The sequence below is a fragment of the Triticum urartu genome, chromosome 3 (genome assembly GCF_003073215.2).
Source record: "Triticum urartu cultivar G1812 chromosome 3, Tu2.1, whole genome shotgun sequence".
NCBI classification, from domain to species: Eukaryota; Viridiplantae; Streptophyta; class Magnoliopsida; order Poales; family Poaceae; genus Triticum; species Triticum urartu.
In genome coordinates this window covers 117,049,266-117,070,617 of record NC_053024.1, presented here as the reverse complement: position 1 = coordinate 117,070,617, position 21,352 = coordinate 117,049,266, and the positions used below count along the sequence as shown (strand labels likewise).

The 21,352-nt window shown below is 46.5% G+C and overlaps 2 protein-coding genes across 3 annotated transcripts; one reads left to right on the top strand and one right to left on the bottom strand.

Moving 5' to 3' along the window:
• The first annotated feature begins 10,144 nt into the window (after nt 1-10,144).
• On the top strand, nt 10,145-14,849 carry LOC125543210 (sodium/calcium exchanger NCL1-like). Its single transcript, XM_048706478.1, has 7 exons — nt 10,145-10,595; nt 12,683-12,871; nt 12,988-13,169; nt 13,264-13,409; nt 13,504-13,771; nt 13,989-14,291; nt 14,371-14,849. The coding sequence occupies exons 1-7, from the start codon at nt 10,193-10,195 to the stop codon at nt 14,617-14,619; spliced, it is 1,740 nt and encodes a 579-aa protein (XP_048562435.1). The 5' UTR covers nt 10,145-10,192; the 3' UTR covers nt 14,620-14,849.
• A 32-nt stretch (nt 14,850-14,881) lies between these two features.
• On the bottom strand, nt 14,882-18,105 carry LOC125543211 (COPII coat assembly protein sec16-like). 2 transcript variants are annotated; one of them, XM_048706480.1, is made up of 5 exons: nt 16,924-18,105; nt 16,687-16,809; nt 16,409-16,596; nt 15,845-16,040; nt 14,882-15,761 (listed from the first exon to the last, which is right to left on the bottom strand). In XM_048706480.1, exons 1-5 carry the CDS (start codon nt 17,362-17,364, stop codon nt 15,606-15,608), a joined length of 1,104 nt encoding a protein of 367 aa, XP_048562437.1. In that variant the 5' UTR covers nt 17,365-18,105; the 3' UTR covers nt 14,882-15,605. The 2 variants fall into 2 exon arrangements, with proteins under 2 accessions (XP_048562437.1, XP_048562436.1); XM_048706479.1 differs by having other exon boundaries at nt 15,845-16,043; nt 16,924-18,104.
• Nucleotides 18,106-21,352: the final 3,247 nt, after the last annotated feature.

Below are 21,352 nucleotides of genomic sequence, written 5' to 3'. Positions count from 1 at the left end.
CCGGCTTGTGGGGACAAAAAAATTCCCATCCCCATCAAGGTTTTTCCTCCCCAAGGAAAAAAATTAGGTTAGACAAACAGGATTAGCTTGAGGTTAATGATTTTTTTGGGACCACATGAGGTGTTCATAGATAAGGTGGGTGCCCGTATAGGTAACACATTGCTCATTGGGTACCATATTTGGCTCATATTCGACCTAGTAGTTTCCTTGTCTGTAGGGATGCAGGGCGGCGTCCCGCATACGCCCATAAGAGTAGGGACTAGTTTAAACTCAAACCTAGTCATAACTACGAAACGGGGTGGATCGGGCACCGCCTTTCATCTCTATCGTCTGGATTAAAATTGCTTCATCCCAGCTCCAGAACACAACAATTACCTCCAGTGAAGGGGTAAAGGGTACCATTTGCATCTGGTGATGGATTCTCTTTGAGAAATGTCGCCATAGTCTAGATCGATCAAAGTTTAGGGGAAAATCAATTAGAAAACTAGGGCAAAGGCGTTGAATTAGGCTATTAGACTAAATAGGAGATGCACAAGGAAAGAGATGTGGATGTGATTTGATTACCTTCAAATATATACTGCAATTGTCGCTGCCGACCTTTCCTTTGGCGGCCGGATGATGAGCGAACATCACAGGAGAGATCTCGTTTTTTTTCCAAGGGGGCACAGAAGAGATCTCGTGATGTGGGTGCAGACTGCAAACAGGGGATAGGGGAGACGAGAGGCTCGCTTTTGTGGCCTGCAGAGTACTACACATTAGCGCATTTAGTTGTGGGCTTTTTTGTTTTGTTTTTTACAACCATTTGTGGGCTTTTTTGTTTGTTTTTTTACAACCATTTATGGGCTTTTGGTTGGGCATTCATCTGATAAATTTTTAAGGGGCCGAAAAGCAGGCTGGTGCATTCCAAGTTCGATGGGTTCAGGCGTGAGTTTTTATTGGGTTCATAACAAACTCGTACCCATATACACGTACGTGCAGCAAAAAGATCGTTGGGTTCAACTGAACCCAACGGCTATACGCTAGCTCCGCCGCTGAAAGTAGCCCGGCACATTGCAATATAAAACGCAATACATATCCTAAAATCTAAAAAGTGCATACGCACTATTTAGAGACATCGAGCGGCCGGCTCGCAGCCGCACGATCCGGCATCACAAGCGATATCTGACAAGGTCCCGGCCCACCCCACCGACAGCCTCTTTCTGTCTTCCCGCAGCACCTGCGTCTCTCTTTCTATTCTCTCTCTCACTCTTCCCCATGGATCTGGATCAGATGGGGCTCGTCGGCCTCTCCCCTCAACGCCGACCATCAGGAGCCTCCCACTAACCGGCCACCAGCCCACCACACTCCACCGGTGGATCGGAGGAGGGGAGGACCACCCCGGCGTGGCTCTACCCCGAGGTCGACGTCGCACCACCACCATGACGGTTGTCTTGGCCGCACCACCACCAGCCTACTCCACCATGGCGTCCTCTCCAACTGCCCCATGCTCCCTGGGCAACCAGATCCAGCCCCATCGCTGCCGTGCCCTGCCGTCGTCGACGGGATGCGGCCGTCGTCTCCTTCCTCTGCCCGAGGCTGGTTGAGATCCTTCCTCTCCGGCTCGGACTGAGCCCACTACCCCCCATCTGCTTGCTCTTTGATGACCTCCTCCACGCGCCTGGACGCCGTGATGGCGGAGGTGGAGGATCCTCTGGTCACCGTGTGTCTGATGTCTGTGTCACACTGGCGGAGATAGAGCAGCCTCCGGTGGTGGTGGTGTCTGATGTGGTCTTTCCGGCGTCATGATCTGTTGAGCGGAGATGCGGCAGTGTCAGGTCCCAGCGCCGACAGCGATTCTGGCCTGATTCAGGCAGAAGGGCCCCGTGAGAGAGCATTGACTCTCGTCGGAAATTTGTTAACTGGACTATCATAGCCTAGTGATTCTAGGTGCCTGCATGTCAATACAATGTAGTAGTATTTGCTAGTAGTCCTGGTACACGAGTCTAGTTTATATTTACATTTTTAATGCTTGTTTTCCTTTTTCTAATTTAGTGCTAGTCTGCTACTCAGTACATGACTGAAGCAAACTAGTCCAATTCTATGTGTGTTTCATCTTCCTTGCAGAAACTGAATGATTGGGTGGTGAAATAAGTGTTTTGTTTAGTCAACTACCACTATAACGTTTGTATGTTTTGGTTTTTGGGCGGCGATTTGAGTTGGAATAGGAAGAGGGAAGTACATAAGAGTATCGAGAGGATAGTTCTGATGTTATTGCTCAATCCTCTTAAAATGCATCTGTGTGGTTTCTTTGTTTTCTTGCATGCATATAAGTAACCAGTTGGCTGGTTTATTGTCATAGTTGCACAGAAACGCAAATGTAGTTGGATCATGCATATACAAATCTCAGCTAGCTAGCCAACTTATGAAGTTGCACAGTGAGGGCTAACCAGTTGCACAAGCAATGGTATTCAGATGGATACATTGTGTAAACCATGTTCAAGCAGTATGTGTGTTCTTTTGGTTGGACACTCATGTGTGCTCTGATGTCACAAGGGTATGCATTCATACATGAGTTTGCAAATCAAGGCAGTACATATCCTAGCTGGCTTAGTTACACTTATGTAGTTGTACAGGGAAGGGCTATATAGTTGGTTGACAATTAGTTTAGTTTTGGCTCCAATGCCTAAATCATGACCATGCAGTGTGTATGCTGATTTTTTGGTTGCACACTCATGTGTGACCTGTTGGCCATACAGTGCATCAAGTTGCACACATTTTATTTTGTTTTGTATGTGTGCTTTGAAAAATAAACATTACTTGCTTACCTCATGGCATTTTTTTGATATCAATTGTTTTTGCTCATTTTTACTCTTTAATGCATTTGGTTCCTTCGACTAATTTGTTTGTTCGCTTTTCTTTTCACAGACCAAAAATGGTTGTAGAAGGAGAGGTATGTTTGCTTTTTTTCATCATTTTTCATTTATCCTTGTAGCAGTTTTGTTTTGAAATTATAATAACTATTTTTGGGGGGTTTTCCTGACCATATTCTGTGTTTTGTTTGGCTATGCAGGGGCCGTAAACAATTCTTCTCGACGGAACTCGAAACAGTCCGCCAAGCGGCAGCCGCGTCGTCCTGATATCGATGGGGAGGCAGAGAATGATGAGGTAAGTATCGTGCAAGGTTTTTGACTCGACGAGTCGTTCTGGGGTAGCGACACTTGACGATTCATGCCGTGCCGATCTAGTCGAGGTGTTTGAGTCGATTTATAGTTATGACTCATCGACTAGTCGTGACTATTCGTTCAACTCGAAAACATGAGTATCGAGCAAGCAGTGTGGGTGCTTTCCTTTTTTTGCACACACACACACAAGTAACTTTTTCCATGCATCCTTTAGGTTGGTGACCCATTCCGCTTCGTGAAACGGCGGAAACGGAAGGCGACCACGCAGGTTGGAGTTGTAGCTGGAGTTGGCACACCGTCTGCAGCAGCTGCCAAGGTAACATAAAATGGCATTAGGATTTTTTTTCTATGCAAAGAAACTTGGGATATTATTTTTTACACAGTTGCAAAAGAACCAGCTAGGTGTTGGCATCCTGAACTTTTATAGTTGTACACAAATCAATTAGGAGTTGGTATCATAAACTTTTCAAATAGTTGCACAACAGTATCATACGAGTTGGCATCCTCGATTTTCATAGTTGCACCAGAACCATTTGAGAGTTGGCAGTCTCTACTTTTTAAATAGTCTCATAACAATATCACATGAGTTGCATCCGCAACTATTTTAGTTGCACAAGAACCAGTCAGGAGTTGGCATCCCCAATTTTTTAATAGTTTCACAACAGTGCCACATGAGTTGGCATCTTCATCTTCTTTAGTTGCACAAGAACCATTCAGTAGTTGGCATCCTCATGTGTTCACATGCATATGATTTTCTAGGTGTGCAAATGCACTTGAATATAGTTGTACTACTTATTCGGAAGATTATAATTTGTTTAATTCACTATTTTGTCTATTTTCTTGTGTTTAGATAGGCTAAATTCATCATGTTCCTCAGTTCACAATTCATTACATAGCTACACAAACATGCAACATGATTTGCATGCAAGAGTACTTGCAGTTGCACAAAATAGATGATGTAGCTGCACAACAGCCAGCATAAAGTTTTTTTTTGGAATTATGCATACAATTTTTTAGCTAAAACCAAAATGAATCTGAAATTATCTGAGTTAGCATCTTCTACTTTTATATGAGTTGATGATGCCTACTGAAATCCAAACTCCACAAGTAGATGGATACGAGAGTGTTGTCAGTTGCACACTTGTATTGGTTAAGTTGCACAAATACAAGCTAGAGTTGGTTCATTTTTTCTCAAGCTTCTTTTTTTGCATCATGTGCAGGTTTTACAGGTTATGGGGGTGGATGAACTGATGTAGATTTTTGCACACAATTCTAAGCTACAAAGTCACACATACTACTGTGTGGAAAGATTAAAGAAAAAAAACATATACTTCTTGTCTAGTTGGTAGTTATATTTTCATAGTACCTACAATATGTTTTTTTCTTTTTCTTTTGCTACAGTGACACAGGTTCTTCTGCATCATGTGTGAAATAAGACTCTATATGTGCTCTCTTATATATATTTGCATTTTTTTTCATGTGCCAGTAATAAGACGCGGGAGGTGATTGCACCACACAGTATTATAGTTGCTCATTACGTGAAGTTGGTTCATGTAGCGCTAAAATTGCACCACACAGTATTATAGTTGATTGTGATAGCACAAAAGTTGGTTTAAAAAATAGTTGCATCTCATAGTATAAAAGTTGCACCATCTAGTACAACCAGTTGGCGATGAAAAAAGTTCATCGAAACATATATAAATGGGGTCTAATTTTAAAGATCTTGTCGCGAGAGTTCCAACGGTGAAAACGGATTTTAATTCCGACATATAATTCATAAATTATTGCTTTTTGAATTTTTTGGAATGCAATTAATTGCTTTTTTGCTTTATTACTGGCACAATGAAGAGCACATGGAAACGAACTTGGGCCAGGGCGAAAGAGAGTGCGTTGGATGATGCTTTTTAATTTTGGTCTCCGAGATATCAAGCGGACTTTCCTAATCTGGCAATGGGACATAAATTTTCCTAATACAGCTGACTGCCGAGGAGCGCTAGCGAGCGCACGGCTGCTCGCTAGACGCGTTCAATACATATTCGTGGGAAACGCGGGCATTCCGCGGAGCCAACGCTTCCGTGCCGCTTTCTTCTTGTAAAGCCGCGGGTGACCCGGTTAGTTTATTCCAAAGCCTGCGAGCCTTTTTCCTCATGCTCGTCTGCCCAAGCTGTGCCACCAATTTAGTTTGTTAGTCAAAAACGGATTAGCGTCGCTGGGATCTCATTATGATGTTGAAAGGCGACAAGGACATCTTTATTTGATAAAGGTGAGGATGACCTGGTAACGATGGAAAGCCACGGGGTGTCTCCAACTTGCATTGTCATGGTATGGTAGTTGTGTGGAGGTAGCAATAAGGAGGGCCGTTATACGTTCTCATTTAAACTGAGCTTATCCAGATCTGACCGGTGGATGAACTCGGGTGACTAGGACGTGATTTTGAGCTTCAGCTTAAAACCATAGTAAAGCTTTCCTCCCAGCATGAAAATGCATGCATTGATGGACATGGTTATATTTGTTAAACACTTAAAGTAACTCTAATAGAGTCGTCGTATTCGCAGCCTCCATATCACATATGGAGTGTGCTTCATATGGATATGGAGGTTGCCGAGTCGAAGTGCAAACACGGAGTTGTTATAACAGTTGTCATTGTGTCAGTTGTTCTTCTCCAAGAAAATTCGGGCGAACACATTGAATTGAAACGAAAAGCATTGATTTCATTGCTAAATGGGGCGAAAAATTAGTCGCAATGCGACTTGCATCCATAACACCCAATAATAATTAGTTCAATTATACTAGTTAGTTAACTAGTTGCCACATTACCCAGGTGTATGACTCTATGGCTGCCAGTATTTTTCTAGACGAGGCAAAAACTCTAACTCTTTATTAATCAATAAAGGAAAAACAATGTGTCCAAACTATGTGAAGTCTGAGGTAGACATGCCCAAAACCGGTTTTCAAACATGTCAAGAAGAAACATAATCCATGTCGTTCGCAAGTGTCATCATCACTTGTCGCCCTCGGTCGACAACTCTAACTTCATCATAGACGACCATCAAAGAGTTCACCATGAGACGCCCATTTCGACCGTGCCAAACCGTGGCTTGCTCTTGTTTATCAAAAAGGACAATTATGGTGTGCCTTTCTTGGAAATGGATGTAATAGCTCCCTCGCCGGAGCATGTGCGGTTGGACAGTCGAAGCACAGTAGGAGGTCGGTCCGGTTCACGCATCGGCTTAATGTGCGGGGACATGTAACATGCATGATTCAAGGATTTTGACGTAGAAATACACATTTGTAGTTCGTGGTCACCACATAGGCAGATCATGCCATCCACATGGCTCTGCATAACCGCCCATGTCGTATGGCACAAATTAAGGCCTCAAGTTACGTCATATGGATGCAACCAGTCATCGGAGGGAGGTGGCAACTGGCAGGTCACTTGATGTCTGTTTTTTTTTAAACACAGAACAGATGACAGATGCCCGTATATATACATATATATTCAACGTACGCACATACACTCTATTCCTATAAACATCTTAGAAAAACTGAGCCAGCACATAATTTAAAGATTGATGAAGTCATTACAGACGACTTCGTAGTAGACGAGAACGTCTCCTCCCACTAAACGCACCAAAAGGCACGAAATAAATCGAGAAAAATGCAAACACGAATGTCAAGTATAGGACTTAAACTCTAGTTGGCTAGGGATACCACTATCCTCCTAAGGGTATCTCCAACGGCGACCCGCAAAACGCCCGCATACGTCTGAACCATGCTATCGGACCATGGAAGTCATCCAACGCAAGCATGTATCGGTCCGCAAGGCGGTCCAGACACGTTTTCTCTTGCAAACCAGAGATAAACGTGGGGGTGGGGGCTGGGGGGCTTTGAAGGAGTCTGAACCGCTGTCACGCCCGCTTCTGAACGCCCTGGCCTACCCAAACCCCCCACCCGCCCCTCCTGCGATTTCCTTCCGATGCACGCGCCGCTTACCGCGCCGCATTCATGCCAGCCCAAAGCACGCATCGGCAGACATTGATGCCGCGATGTGACCGAAGGGAGGGAGGGCCGCTGACCGACGCGGCCTCTTGGGAGCCGCTGCTTCAATGCGGATGCAACTTTCCGATGAACCAACTCCGACCGCTGCGCCGCATTGAAGCGGCTAACCGTCCCTTCGCATGACCTGGCCGCAGCTATATAAGCCGCGCTCCGGCGCCATCCACATCGCAATATATCCTCCTCCTCCCCTTTCCCCGCCCATCTCCCTACACAATTTCAGCAATGAACAAGTCGTGGGCACCGGCACCGGCAGGCGGCGGTTTCGCGGCGGGCTCGAGTGGATCGTGGTGACGCCACCCTCGAACTCCGGGACCGTCATTCTTATCGGTGGGCAGCCCCTCGACGAAGGTGGAGATTGTCATCTCCTTTGGCGACGAGGAGGACCAGCCGCCACCACAGCAGCAGTCCGCGTCGGCGGTGCCGGGCCAGGTCTACGCCGCCACCGACGGAATTCGAGGAGCAGATGGAGCTGATGATCCGTTGCTCCGTGGTCCACCTCAACGGCCTGGCTCCGCCACAGGGGACGCTCCTTCCCATGAAGCGGGAGTCGGCATCCCCTCCGCGCCCATCGCCGCGCAACCGGGGCATCCAAATCAGACGTCGCGTGAAGGAAGAACGGCTCTCGCCGCTGCCCCGGCGCGTCAAGGAGGAGCGGCTCTCTCCGCCACCTCGGCGCGTCATCAAGGAAGAGTGCCACGCGCCGCCGCCCCTGCCGAAGGCGTGCGGTCCATTCTCCACTACCTCGGCAATGGCGGGGGCGGCGGTAGCTCGTCCCAGAGTGCCATGACGGCGCAGGAGTACGCCGATAGGGAGCAGTCCCGCGGGACAGGCGCAACGTCGGCGTTGGTCCAAGTACGCGGACTCCGCCGTCCCGCCGCCACACATAGCAGCGGACCTAGACTTGGCGTACGCCTGGTTCCTGGACTGCTCCGTGACGACGTCGAAGATAGCCAAGCATCGTCTCCGCCGCCTCGACAGGGAGATGACCAGGTATGACGAGGAATGGTCTCTCAGCGAGATTGACGCCGCCAACGATGCCTCCTCCAATGACCGCCGCCCTCTCCCACAACCCATGTCCTTAGTGGCCGCGGCCGCACTGTGCACGGCGCAGGAGGAAGCGGAGAGGATCATCCGCAAGCGTCAGACGGCCGTCAGGAAGCCCTGCCGCGACGCAGCCATCTTCTGCCGCCCGAAGCCCGATGATCACGACGTATCGGGTGACGATGACGGCGTAGGAGCCGCCGGCCAGCCTGACATGGCCTACGAGGTCACCGTCAAATATAGGACAGTTTAGAGTTTTATTTTAAGGGTTTTAGTTCATCGGGTAAAATATCGTCTGGTTTTATGTACAAATTATTCTAGTTTTAATGAAATCCGTCGTGTTTATATCAAAATTCGTCTAGTTGATTCGTACTATTGTCAAGATGTATGCGGCTACTGTTGGATAATGGCTTTCCGCATTCGTGTTCGCTGACTGGTCCCACTGTCCACGAACAGTTTGGAACAGACGCGGGAGAAAATTTACGGGTCGCAGTTGGAGGTTAACCATCTAAACACAAAAGTTGGTCCGCCTTGATGTTGGCCGGTAGATCTACGTATAAGGATCGGATCACCCGTAGCCAAGCAGATCTACCTGAGCTTTTTTTTAATGAACTTGTGATCTCACATGCAGGCGCGTTGGACCAATCAGCTGCAAGAGGATTGATCCGGCAAGTGCTCAGTTTGCATTGGCACTTGCGATGCGACCAAAATGCTTGCGTGGAGTTGGTGGTCTGCACGACCATTACTGTTTTTTTTTTTGCGAGGAGACCATTACTGATTACCACTAGTATCATTTTTGTAATCGCAGTTGTGGTTTACATGACCTTCTACAACTGTCTATCAAACGGTTAATGAGGTACATAACCAGATAATAATCCCCTCGGGGCCTCATTTTGTCAAATTTTATGCCGAGTCAGGTGTGTTATTGTCAAGTTGATATATTGCTACATGTTCTATATAAAAAATTTGCTTGTACTAAGGGTCGAAGAGTTCAATCTTTTTGTTTTTTGCGAGTTGGAGAATAACATCATTGTGTCTGTAACAATCCTCATGTTCAACGCTACATTTGGATTCAAGCATACCCATGTTCTATCAAGACGTTTGTCCAAGAAAATAAATTGTTGAACAACATATCTCTACTTTTGTTTCATTACTAACATATCATGGCAAGAGTAAGGACATATGTTGGAGCTTTATATTTTAAAATATAGGTTAAATGCAATCGATTTTAGAAACAAAGACAGGGTGGGAAGAAGGAGCGGTGTGTTGACGTGACAAGATTATTGGCAGTGGTCGATTTGGGGGCTGGGGGGTTGCATTCCCCCCAAAACATTTGTGATTTTAAGTGTTTTTGGTTAACTTACTAAAAAGTATGGCATTTGTGAACATTTTCATTAACAATTTTAGTTATACAAGGATGACATCTTCTTCATAAGAGAATGCAAGTTTTTGGTATATTATAGACATTTTTCGCTAGAAAACTGCCACCGCATGATTTTTATCAGACGGCGCGGGAACGTTCTGTGAGACCTCCTCCCAGAAACGTTCCCCATTTAACATTACTGGGAAAAAACAGTAACAACAGCTCGATGCACACTACGGCTAAGGAAAGAATATTTACAGTTCCAAAAATACTGCCTAATAAAGGAATATATTTACCTTTTAGCTTGGTTTAACTTGCCATAGCATCATGGCGTTGGATTCTTTGATGAAGGATCCGCCTCTTCCCGGCCCGAGCAGCCCCTTCTATTCCCGCCACATGGATCCCAAAAGGGAAGGAAAAAAAAGAAATAGAAACTTCCTAAAAGGTGAAATAAAATAAAATTTTGAAATATCTCTCGGATCGCACCATATAAGGCTACGCGCACCCACCCGCAGTCCCCAGCACTACCGCGCTCCGCCCCGCTCCCGCCCCCACCACCCCCGTCGCAATGGCGATTCGCCGGCCGCGCCGCTCCTTCCCGCTCGTCCCCTTCCTCGTCTCCCTCCTCGCCGTCGCCGCCTATGGCCGCCTCATCTCCGACGGCATGCCGGCCACCCCGTCCTCCTCCGTCCTCGCGTCTCCGCTGTCCTCGGCCGCCATCCGCCTCAACTCCTCCTCGCCGGCCACCGCCGCGGCCGAGGAGTGCGAGCAGACGTACGGCTTCCTCCCGTGCACCACCACCGTGTTCGGGAACATGTTCCTGGTGCTCACCTACGGGTTCCTCATGTTCAAGGCGGCCACGTTCCTGTCGGCCGGCAGTGAGCTGCTGCTGGAGATCATGGGCCCTGGCCTCGTCGGCGGCCTCCTCCTCCCCATCCTCGGCGCCCTCCCCGACGCGCTCCTCGTGCTCGGTACGCTCGCCCTGCTTCCTTGCTTAAATTCTACCTTCGCAGCTCGTTCAAGCCTACGGCTTCATAAAGCAATTCTTACGTGTGTTCCCCAAAAAGCAACTAGCTCGCTCCCAAGGACAGAATGATTTGCTCTTCAAGCAACTACCGAGCTGATCTTTAGAAATAGTAGTGGTATTTTACCGGAAGAGTAAATCCTTGTTGAGAACAGATTGAAGAGTAAAAAGCAATTCCTCCCGTTTATGTTCGCGCTCCTCGGTTCTTGATTTGTTTCAGATCTGAACCATCTGGTTTGATCTGATTGGATCAGAGCATGATAAGCTGTATGACCCCCATTGGTAGACCTTGGGCGGCTTGTGCAGTAGCCCGATTTCTCTTGCTGATCTCATCAGCTTGTTCTTTTCGTTGGCACATGTATGGATTAACCCAAAAGTAGCCTATTTGACGCATCTATTTGGAGTCCTTTCAATTGGTAATTTATAATAACCAAACTTAAGCCCCAACCAACCACCCAAGCCTACGGACAAACAGTGTTTGCAAATTATGCCCTGCTTTCTCTGGAATCCGTCGGTTTATTAGCTTATATTTAACTTTCACCAGTACCTGTCGTCGCTGGCCTTTTGACTTTCCCCACTTTCTGTTCTTGATCTTTTCTTGTTATCTTGTCTGCATAATTTACCTTTTCTTTGTCCACTGCACATAAAGGATTGGCCGATGGCTTCGAGCTGCTTTTCTCTCTAATTTTGTGGGGTTTTATTGCCTTTGATCAGTATTTTTGTATGGTAATAACAGTGATTCTTTGACAATAGCTTTTGAAATATTGTGGGAAAAAGGAACCATATCGCCAATTAGTTCGCTGATCAGTCTTCGGTGTCTTGGTGATGGGTAGGTGTATGTATCATCACTAGTATATGCGAAAGGTGTTCTATTAGTCGGTCAGTTAGTCAGCTAACATCTTACAGTTAATTGTTTCGTGATATTGTGGGATGGTACATCATGTGGATCATCTAGATGAATTGTTGATGCATTTTCGAAGCAACGATAAACAAATTATTATTTTTACCAGAAAATTATTATAAATGAGCTTATTATTAATATTATCCATCTTCCTGATGAGTGCATACCATTTTCCACAGCACGATTTTTTGTCTGTAGGTTTTGAGTTGCAATGCATTTTTGGCACCTTGTGGGTTTCTTGTGCGCCCCTCTTATTTTTCCTTAGAATTTTACATCCCGACGAGTTTTTAATTTGCAGTTGGAATTCGTTGAAAATTGCCTTTTGGTACACTGCTTCTGAAATTAGCATCAGACAGACCACTTATAAAATTTTATTACCGGGTTCATGATGCATTACCTTAATCCTCACGTGATATCTTGGTTACCGACAATAACACATCATGTATCAGAAAGGACCTAATTTATCAAAGGCGAAGTTCCCTGGTGAAACAATTTTGCTTATGTAGTAATTGCTCAAAATTAAGAATAATAAGTTGTTATATACTCCCTCTGTCCAAAAAAACTTGTCCCAAGCTTGTCCCTCAAATGAATGTATCTAGCACTAACTTGGTGCTAGATACATTCATTTGAGGGACAAGCTTTTTCGGACCGAGGGAGTACGTTATTAAGGCTATTACAAAGACATGAAAACAGATTTTAAACAAGCACACAACATGCTTTATATAACATAATATCACAGCTGCCAATTTACTACATTATTATCAATGTGATCCACATAACTAGTATATTTGGTCACTTCTAAATTCAACATCATTAACATTTAAGCCTCATTCTGTTTCTTTTTCTTCTGGTCTCTCTTAATAAATTGTGTACTTCTGTGTTCACTTCAAAGACTAGCTTACTGTAGTAACTTTTTCTTCTTGTGTTTTAAGTGGTAGAAAACATTTTTGTGTGATGGAAACATCATTTACTGTTTCTGATGCTCTGCTCACAGCAGAGTTATGATGGTCCATATGCTAGTGTCATGAAACTATTTAATTTTACTGCTCTATGATTATTCAGCTCTATGCAGAACGTGCTTAATGCACACGTTCACACATAATTCTGATCTGTTTGTTCTGTTCTGTTAACAGTATCTGGTCTCTCTGGGACTAAAGAGACCGCACAAAGTCAGGTCCTCATTGGGATGGGGCTGCTTGCTGGTTCGACCGTCTTTCTTCTCACCCTGCTTTGGGGAACTTGTGTTGTTGTTGGCAAGTGTGATGTTGGGGAAGACGGTGTTGCTATTGATTCAACTGACACTAAGGGCTTCAGCTTGAGTGGTAAGTTGTCGCCCTGTATGCATGTTGTTGTTACTGCAGTCTGGCAGATTTCTCATGCTTGGTCAGTTTTTGTCTCAATTATTTAACAATGTTGATATGACCGCACCCTTTTGCAGGCTCTGGCATTACAACTGATGTGCAGACCAGCTATGCAGCACGAATCATGGCCATTTCTGTTATTCCCTTTGTCATTGCTCAGTTCCCGAAAATGTTGTATACTCACCATGGGGAGCGCCTGGCCATCTTGCTGGCCCTAATTGCATCGTTCTCACTTGTACTCGCCTACTGCCTGTATCAGGTAAAAATTCAGGCAGTTTCGTTTTTAGGAGGCTGCAAATGGTGGCAAGATTAGAATAAATTTTGACAGTGTTAGATTCAACATTTTGCATCAGGTTTTCCAGCCTTGGGTTCAGAAGAGGAAGCTCGCATACGCAAAGCACAAACATGTGATCTCTGGGATCCTACAGCATGCCCAAAAGCAAGCACTGGGCCGGATGCTTAACGATGACGGCTCACCTAATGAAAACGTCATAAGAAAGTGAGTTTCTTAAAGTATATAACTATTTTCGACATTCAAACAACACAGCATTCATGAGCATGATATATGAAACCTTGTCTATGCTCACCCCCAGGCTGTTCCACAAGATTGACAATGATGACAGCCGTAACCTGTCACGAGCAGAGCTACATGCGCTTATTATCGGGATCAACTTTGATGAGATTGACTTTGACAAGAATGATGCAGTCGATAAGATCATGGACGACTTTGATACTTCAGGCAATGACACTGTGGAGGAGGATGAGTTTGTCGCGGGAATGAAAACATGGCTTAATGAGGCGAAGCAAAAAGTGGCGGCTAGTGGTGCCTACTCTAATAAGTTTGTCAACGACTACCACGCTGTAAGTTTATTTACTTCCGATCCCTGTAAACAGAAATAGATACAGAGCCTTGTTTTGAGTTTTTTCCGTCAGCACGGGTGCAGCTGAGCCTGGGCTCAGAAGTGGATTAACGATACAGAGCACACATTTTCAGGGAAACACAAAAAAAAACTTTATATAGTAGCATAACATGGACATCAAAGAGGTGGACACTTACCGAGTTGTCTGAATTCTGCAGAGAACCAGGGAGGAGCATGACCAGTTGGTCGACAGATCTGACGAGGCAGTGGAGAGCGTCGAGAACCCTGGCTGGTGCATTGCCAAAGCCGTGGGGTACCTGATTCTCGGTGCTACCATTTGTGCCGCATTTGCAGACCCGCTCGTTGATGCTGTCCACAACTTCTCTAACGCCACACACATCCCGTCCTTCTTTGTCTCGTTCATCGGCCTCCCGCTGGCAACCAATTCCAGCGAGGCTGTCTCGGCCATCATCTTCGCCAGCAGGAAGAAGCAGAGGACTTGCTCCCTTACTTTCTCGGAGGTACATCACTGCAAGACACAGTAAAACTCCTTAGCTTGTAAGCATCCTTCGGTAAACTTAACGACAAATTCGCTTGCAGGTGTACGGCGGTGTGACCATGAACAACACACTGTGCCTGGGCGTGTTCTTAGCGCTCATCTACTTCAGGGAGCTGACGTGGGACTTCTCCTCGGAGGTGCTCGTCATCCTGCTCGTCTGTGTCATCATGGGCCTCTTCACAAGCTTCCGGACCAGCTTCCCGCTCTGGACCTGCCTGGTGGCGTACCTGCTGTACCCTCTGACACTCGCCGTCGTCTACGTCCTTGACTTCGTCTTCGGCTGGTCATAGGCTCATGCTTCTGCACGCACATTTGTGTTTGATCCTGTCGTGATTTTTGACTCATTGTAATTTATATGTCTAGACTTCGAGGTGTTTATTGTGTTCATATCCATGGTGTGCATTGTGTATCCCTGAATCTATCTTTAAGGTCCCATCTGGGTGTAGCGTTTCTGTGTGTTATATGGAGGATATTGGGAGCTACATGCTAGAAATGAGCTGAGATTAACCTATTTTATCCATTGGTGGAATTCATGGCTTTCACTTTCAGTGAGATTTTGATGAAATTCATCAGCTGGCACTGAAATATGTATGTTCTGGCCAAAATATTAGCAATTTCAGTAGTACACAAGAATTCAAATATTTTCATAAGTTTCAAAATTTTAATTGGATTCAAGTGAATATTTTGGCCCGGCCGAAACGCAAACCGAAATCACTGAAATTCACTGAATTTCGGTGATTTCGGTTGGTGCTGAAACTTTTCTGAAACTGAAATCGAAAACCACGGTGGAATCTAATCTGCATTTTGCTCTTGGTATGATGATTTATGGAGTAGCATTTCTTGGCACACCGCTTTGTCATGTGTGTAGTGAGAAAAATTTCATTGTGACACTTGCTAGATCTGCACGGGAGAGGCCCCACAAGCAGCTAGCTGTGAAGTGATGCCCATCCTTTGCACATGCTCTCCTTTCCGCTGCCGGCAACATCTACCCATCTCACACTTTTCTGTTGAGTTTCTGCTACATTTGGCACCAGCTTACCTGGACCATACATAAAAGCTTCCTGCTTCCATCATGCACACTGCTGCTCTACTTCACTTCGTCAGAAATAACATACTACTAGTTGCTAGGTAAATTAACCATGTCACCAGAAGACTTATTGACAGTGAAAACATCTCCTAGAAAGCAGCTGTTTGATACAATCTGATGTTACTACTTGAACACATCTGTCTCTCTTAGCTTTCTCCACAACCTCCTAAATGTTCATTGCAGATTTGATCAGCCCTTCCATAGCTTCAGCTCCAAGTCGATTTCCCCTTCCGACACGTCGGCCCTCCGCTCGCTCGGGGCTCTCTCCCGGTGGACCGGCCCGATCGGGAGGAAGTTGTAGAATGGCAGGGACGACGATGATGACGAAGCTGAAACGCTCCCCAGCTGATCAGAAAGATTTCATCAGTTGGAGTCAAATCTAGCTCACACAATTTACAGGGTTCAGAAGAGCATGGCGTTTCACTTGCCTGGGGTGGCATCGCGCTGGCACTGAAGTCGCTGTACTCCGGGATGTGCATTGATGGCACCACATGAGGCTGCTTCATGAGGTGTGGAGGCCGGGAGCTCAGGGTGAGCAAGCCGGCGTTTCTGCTACGGCCGGCATCCTTGCCGTGACCGAACTCCGGTGGTGTCCAGTCTGAACAACTTGGGTACGCACTTGCACTGCTGCACCGCACAGATGAAGGTGAGAAACAAACAGACTATATACTCCAAGAACACTAGGTTGGTATCAAAACAAATTGTGCCAAAATGTACTAATACTTTCTTCATGGTAATAAATATATATATGATAAACATGTTATGCGTTTCTTAGCTTTTTATCAGGTAAATTCAACACGGAATGAAGCTGTAATTTTTAGTGGTAATTGGGATGGATAGGAGTAACTGCAGGATACAAGTTACAAGAACAGTTACTACCATTCTGGAAATAACAATGCAGTGAAACAACTTGCCCGGAATATGAGGAGCAAACAGAGGCAGGAATTTAAACTTTGATAAAACTGAGACGGTGAGCTAAAACTGCAATCTACCTGAAATAATTGGTCGCTCTGAACTCGTATCTGCTCAGGTCAGGAGTGACATCGGCCATCCCGGAATCGCTCGCCGTCCTGACGGCGAACGGCGGCAACGGAGGAGGGGGGAAGGCTTTGCTCGTCGTCGTGAATGGGGTCATCCCCTCGAACATGAAGGGCCAGGACCTATCCACGCCGGCCGGTTCCTACACTCTACCCGAATCCACATTTAGCGACCATCCATCACAGGCAAGTTCAAGTTCATCACGGGAGCGGCGTGAGAGATATATACGTACCCTCTCGTCTTCCGTCGGCGCCGGCGCCGCCGCGCTGCTCCTCCTGCTGCTGCTGTACATTTGGTTTGAAGGGGGCTCTGTTGGGTGGCTCGACGGCGCCGTCAGGGACAGGCCCGTGCTCACCTGGTCGGCGAAAGATTTGCGTAAGTTTGAGACTTCGTTCGTGCATAGTACATGCATACGCCGTGCCGTGACGTGGAGTGGAGGCTGCGGCCCGTGGGGAGGGCAGGCACGTACCATTGGGAGTGGAGGCTGCGGGCACAGGCTTCTCTTGTAGGGGTGCTTCGCCGGATCCGCCGGGCTCCAGAGCGCCGGCGGGAAGCCGCAGTGCTCCGCGGCGGCCGGCCTCGACAGGGCGCTGAGCGGGGGCGCCGGCGGCGGATGATGGAGCAGCGCGGGCGTGGGGAGGTGGCATAGGGCCCCGCCGTTGAGCGCGTGCGACGACGGCGTGGCCGCGGAGGGGCCTCCTCCCATCTTCTTCTGCTCCTCGATGCGGAGCTTCTCGAGCTGCGCCACGCCGAGGCCGCGCTGCGGGATCTTCTTGGGCTTGTTCTTCCTCGACGCCCGCGCCACGCCGGTGGCCGCGCCGTTGCCGTTGCCGGTCCCGGTCCCGCCGCCGTACTTGGCCAGCTGCTGCTGCAGGTGGTGGCTGCTGCTGTTGCTCGGCTCCTGCACCATCTCGCCGCGCCGAGCCAACCGAGCGCCCGGCTCCTCCTCCCGTCCCCGCGTGCGCCTCACGGAACGCGAGAAGCCACCACACCACCAAATGTATGGGACCGCATCACGGACCCATGGCCGGGACGGGAGAGAGCGCGGCCAGCAGAGGCGCAACAGAACGACCGGCCGGAGAGGGGAGATGAGGCCGGCCGGGGACGCGCGCGCGGCCGGCGGTGCCGCAACCCGAGGAGGCAGGGGACAAGGGACTAGCGCTAACGCGGCGCGGGCGCAGCACGGTCCGCGCAGCCTACCGGATCAAGAAACCCGCGGCTGTGTGTGGGGCGGAGGCGCAATGCGCGGGGTATATATAGGTGCGCGGGAGCCGGGAAGAGTGTGCGAGCGAGTGGCGAGTGGTGCCAGGCGCGGGGGACTCGGGAGCGGGAGATCTAGACTCACTAGACACGGAGAGAGAGGAGAGGAGGGAGATGAGATGAGATGAGATGATGGCCGGGATCGTATCTTGTTTCTTTTTCCTCGCCTAATTTGCCGCCCTAATCCTCGCTCCGCTTTGACATGACACACAAGCTCGATGTCTCTCTCTTCTCCTCCGAGGTTGCAGGAGAAAAAGAGCCACGATACCAGGAGCAACAACCGCTGGCCTGGCCAAATTGAACGGCTGCGGCCACATAGGCATGCGAGATCATCGGGCTCAGTTTTCGTCAGCAACTGCTTGCCGCCAATCTTAGAGCCTCTCCGCAACAATCGCATGCAACTCTTTTTTTACTGCTGGGCGCAGTGTGTTTATCCGCGCCCAGTATGTTTAGCGTGCAATTAATCGTATTAAATAAGACATCAATTGTATGTTGGTATATGTAGGATATTAATTATATAGATAACACCGACGCCTATATTAGATATAAGGCTGGTTGTAATGGGGAGTATCATATACTAATATATGATACTACCTCTCTAATGCATAGTATCATATATTAGTATTATATAATACTCTATTTATTGTCATGCATAACACAAAGTAGCATAGCATTTATTATAATACGGTATCATGATATGATATTCCATCATCTCTTTCTTCATTTAATGCTATGACACCTCATCAAAATTGTCTAGTTGGCATGTATGATACTAGCTATGATACTACCATTACGACCAGCCTAATACCCCCTTCTTTCCGATTTATAAGACTTAATTTGAAAATCTCTTCAATCAAGGTAGATGATGAATGGTGGAATTAATTCCGTAGTTTGCAAAAGTACTTAAGTAATACTCTCATTTTTCTCAAAAAATGTGTATACCGATGCATTAATTACACAACATGCATGCATGACCACTAAATGACCAAGAACTTATAGTACATGGATTGGTGAGTTTTTTCTCCATACAGTACATGGAGTAGTGTAATTGAGACTTATAAACCGAAAAGGAGTATTAATTGCATGCTAACATTCCCTGCTATGACGAGGATATGAGTTTGAGAGAACTACATGGAGGTTCAGAGAGAGAGAGAGAGAGAGAGAGAGGAGCTAACATGGGGAGGAAGAAGATACAGATCCGAGAGATAGGAGGGGTTCAGTCATTACAATGCATTGATCCCCACTCACACGACACAACAAACTAAATACCATACAACACGGGTCGGGGACGGCACGACCCACACTCGCACAACCCAACGACCCACTGGGTCATGGCACTCCCCTCCTCTTGCAAACGGTTTGTCCTCAAGTCGTGGACAATTCAGACAGCACACTTTCCCATTCCCAAGTGGCCATTGTCATCTGGAGTCCGCTCCAGGCCACCTTCAACTGCTTCCTCGTGCATCCTCCAAATCGTACCAGCGACAGGGCACACATGAGCATACTGCAACGAATCTGATGTAGGCACCCGTCCCTCTGGAGGTTTGGCCAGTTTCGACAGCAATACATGCACGACAGGGTGAATTTTATTGGACTCAGGAAGTTGTAGTCGGTTGTCACGACCCGGTCCCTGATAGGGGCCCGAATCTCTGCGCTTATGATATGTCTCCGTCGTATCTAATCTTCCAAACACTTCTGCTTTTGTTTTGGACTCTAATTTGCATGATTTGAATGAAACTAACCCGGACTGACGTTGTTTTTGGCAAAACTACCATGATGTTGTTCTTTATGCAGAAATAAAAGTTCTCGGAATTAGACAAAACTTTTTGGAGATTCTTTATGGAATATATGAAAAATACTGGAGCGAAGATCCACCAGAGGGGGGCCACCTGTTGCCCACAAGGCAATAGGGCACACCCTGTTACCTTGTGGGGCGAGGCTCCGCTGACCCTAATCTCAACTCCATAAATACCGTCTCCCTGAGAAAAAAAGAGAAGAAGTTTCGTCGTGTTTTACGATACAGAGCCATTGCCACCTCCTGTTCTTCATCGGGAGGGCTGATCTGGAGTCCGTTCCGGGCTCCAAAGAGGGGGATTCATCGCCATCATCATCACCAACCCTTCTCCATCAACAATTCCATGATGCTCACCACCAGGAGTGAGTAATTCCTTCATAGGCTTGTTGGACGGTGATGGAGTTGGATGAGATTTGTCATGTAATCGAGTCAATTTGTTAGGGCTTGATCCCTAGTATCCACTATGTTCTGAGATTGATGTTGCTATAACTTTGCTATGCTTGATGCTTGTCACTAGGGTACGACTGACATGATTTCAGATATGAACCCTCTATGTTTTCATGAATATATTTGAGTTCTTGATCCTATCTGCTAGTTATACGCACTTGTTATTGTTCTGATCCGTAGAAGCCAAGGTGACAATAGTTGGGATACTCTCCGGGGATGACCATAATTCGAGGAGCTCATGTATTCACCATGTGTTAATGCTTTGTCTTGATTCTCTATTGAAAGGAGGCCTTAATATCCCTTAGTTTCCCTTTGGACCTCGTTGTCATGGGAGGGTGGGACAAAAGATGTCATGCAAGTTCTTATTATAAGCACGTATGACTATATACGAAATACATGCCTACATTGAATTGATGAATTGGAGCTATTGTGTATCGCTCTAGCTTGTGACTGTTATATGATGAATGTCATGCAACAAAAATATCCATCAATGATCGAATGCGTATGCTTTTCGCATATTGATCTTTGCTAAGTTACTTTCACTGCTGCTGCTATTACAATCACTACAAAACTGCTAATGTTACCGTTCCTATTACTATTACCACCAAATTATCATACTATTATGCTACTAAACACTTTGCTGCAGATATTTAGTTTTCCAAGTGTGGTTGAATTGACAACTCAACTGCTAATACTCATAAATATTCTTTGACTCCCCTTGTGTCGAATCAATAAATTTGGGTGAAATACTACCCTCGAAGACTATCGTGATCCATTATACTTGTGGGTTATCAAGACCTTTTTTGGCGCCGTTGCCGGGGAGCATAGCTGTATTTGTTGAGTCACTTGGAAATTATATCTGTTGATCACTATGAAGAATCTGAAAGATGCGAAGACCAAGATCGTACCCTCTAAGACGAGAGGATGTAAGGAACTGCCATTTAGCTTCGCACTTGATTCACCTTCTATTTTGAGTAGGCTTGTGATACTACCACCTGCTATTGAATATGATATGTCGCAAGTAATTGATGATGCTACTTCTGCTATGAATGAAACTTGTGATGATGCTAGTACTCTGCTTAATAAAACTGTGCCACTAGGTGAATTTCTTGATGAATAACTTGCTAAAGCTAAATAACTTGAGAATGCTGAAACTGATGAAAATTATGATTCACCAATTATGCTTAGCTCTCCTACTAGAGTTGAAATGCCTAAAATACCCGAGGGTTATGTTATGGATGGGGAGATTGCTAGAGAATTTCTTGCTTGTAATGATAGAGATGATGTTAAGAAACTATTGAGTAAGCTGAAGGAAAAGTCTATGATAGCAAGAATGAAGTATGATCCTAAGTTTGCTACTTCTCCTATCTTTGTTACTGATAAGGATTATGAATTC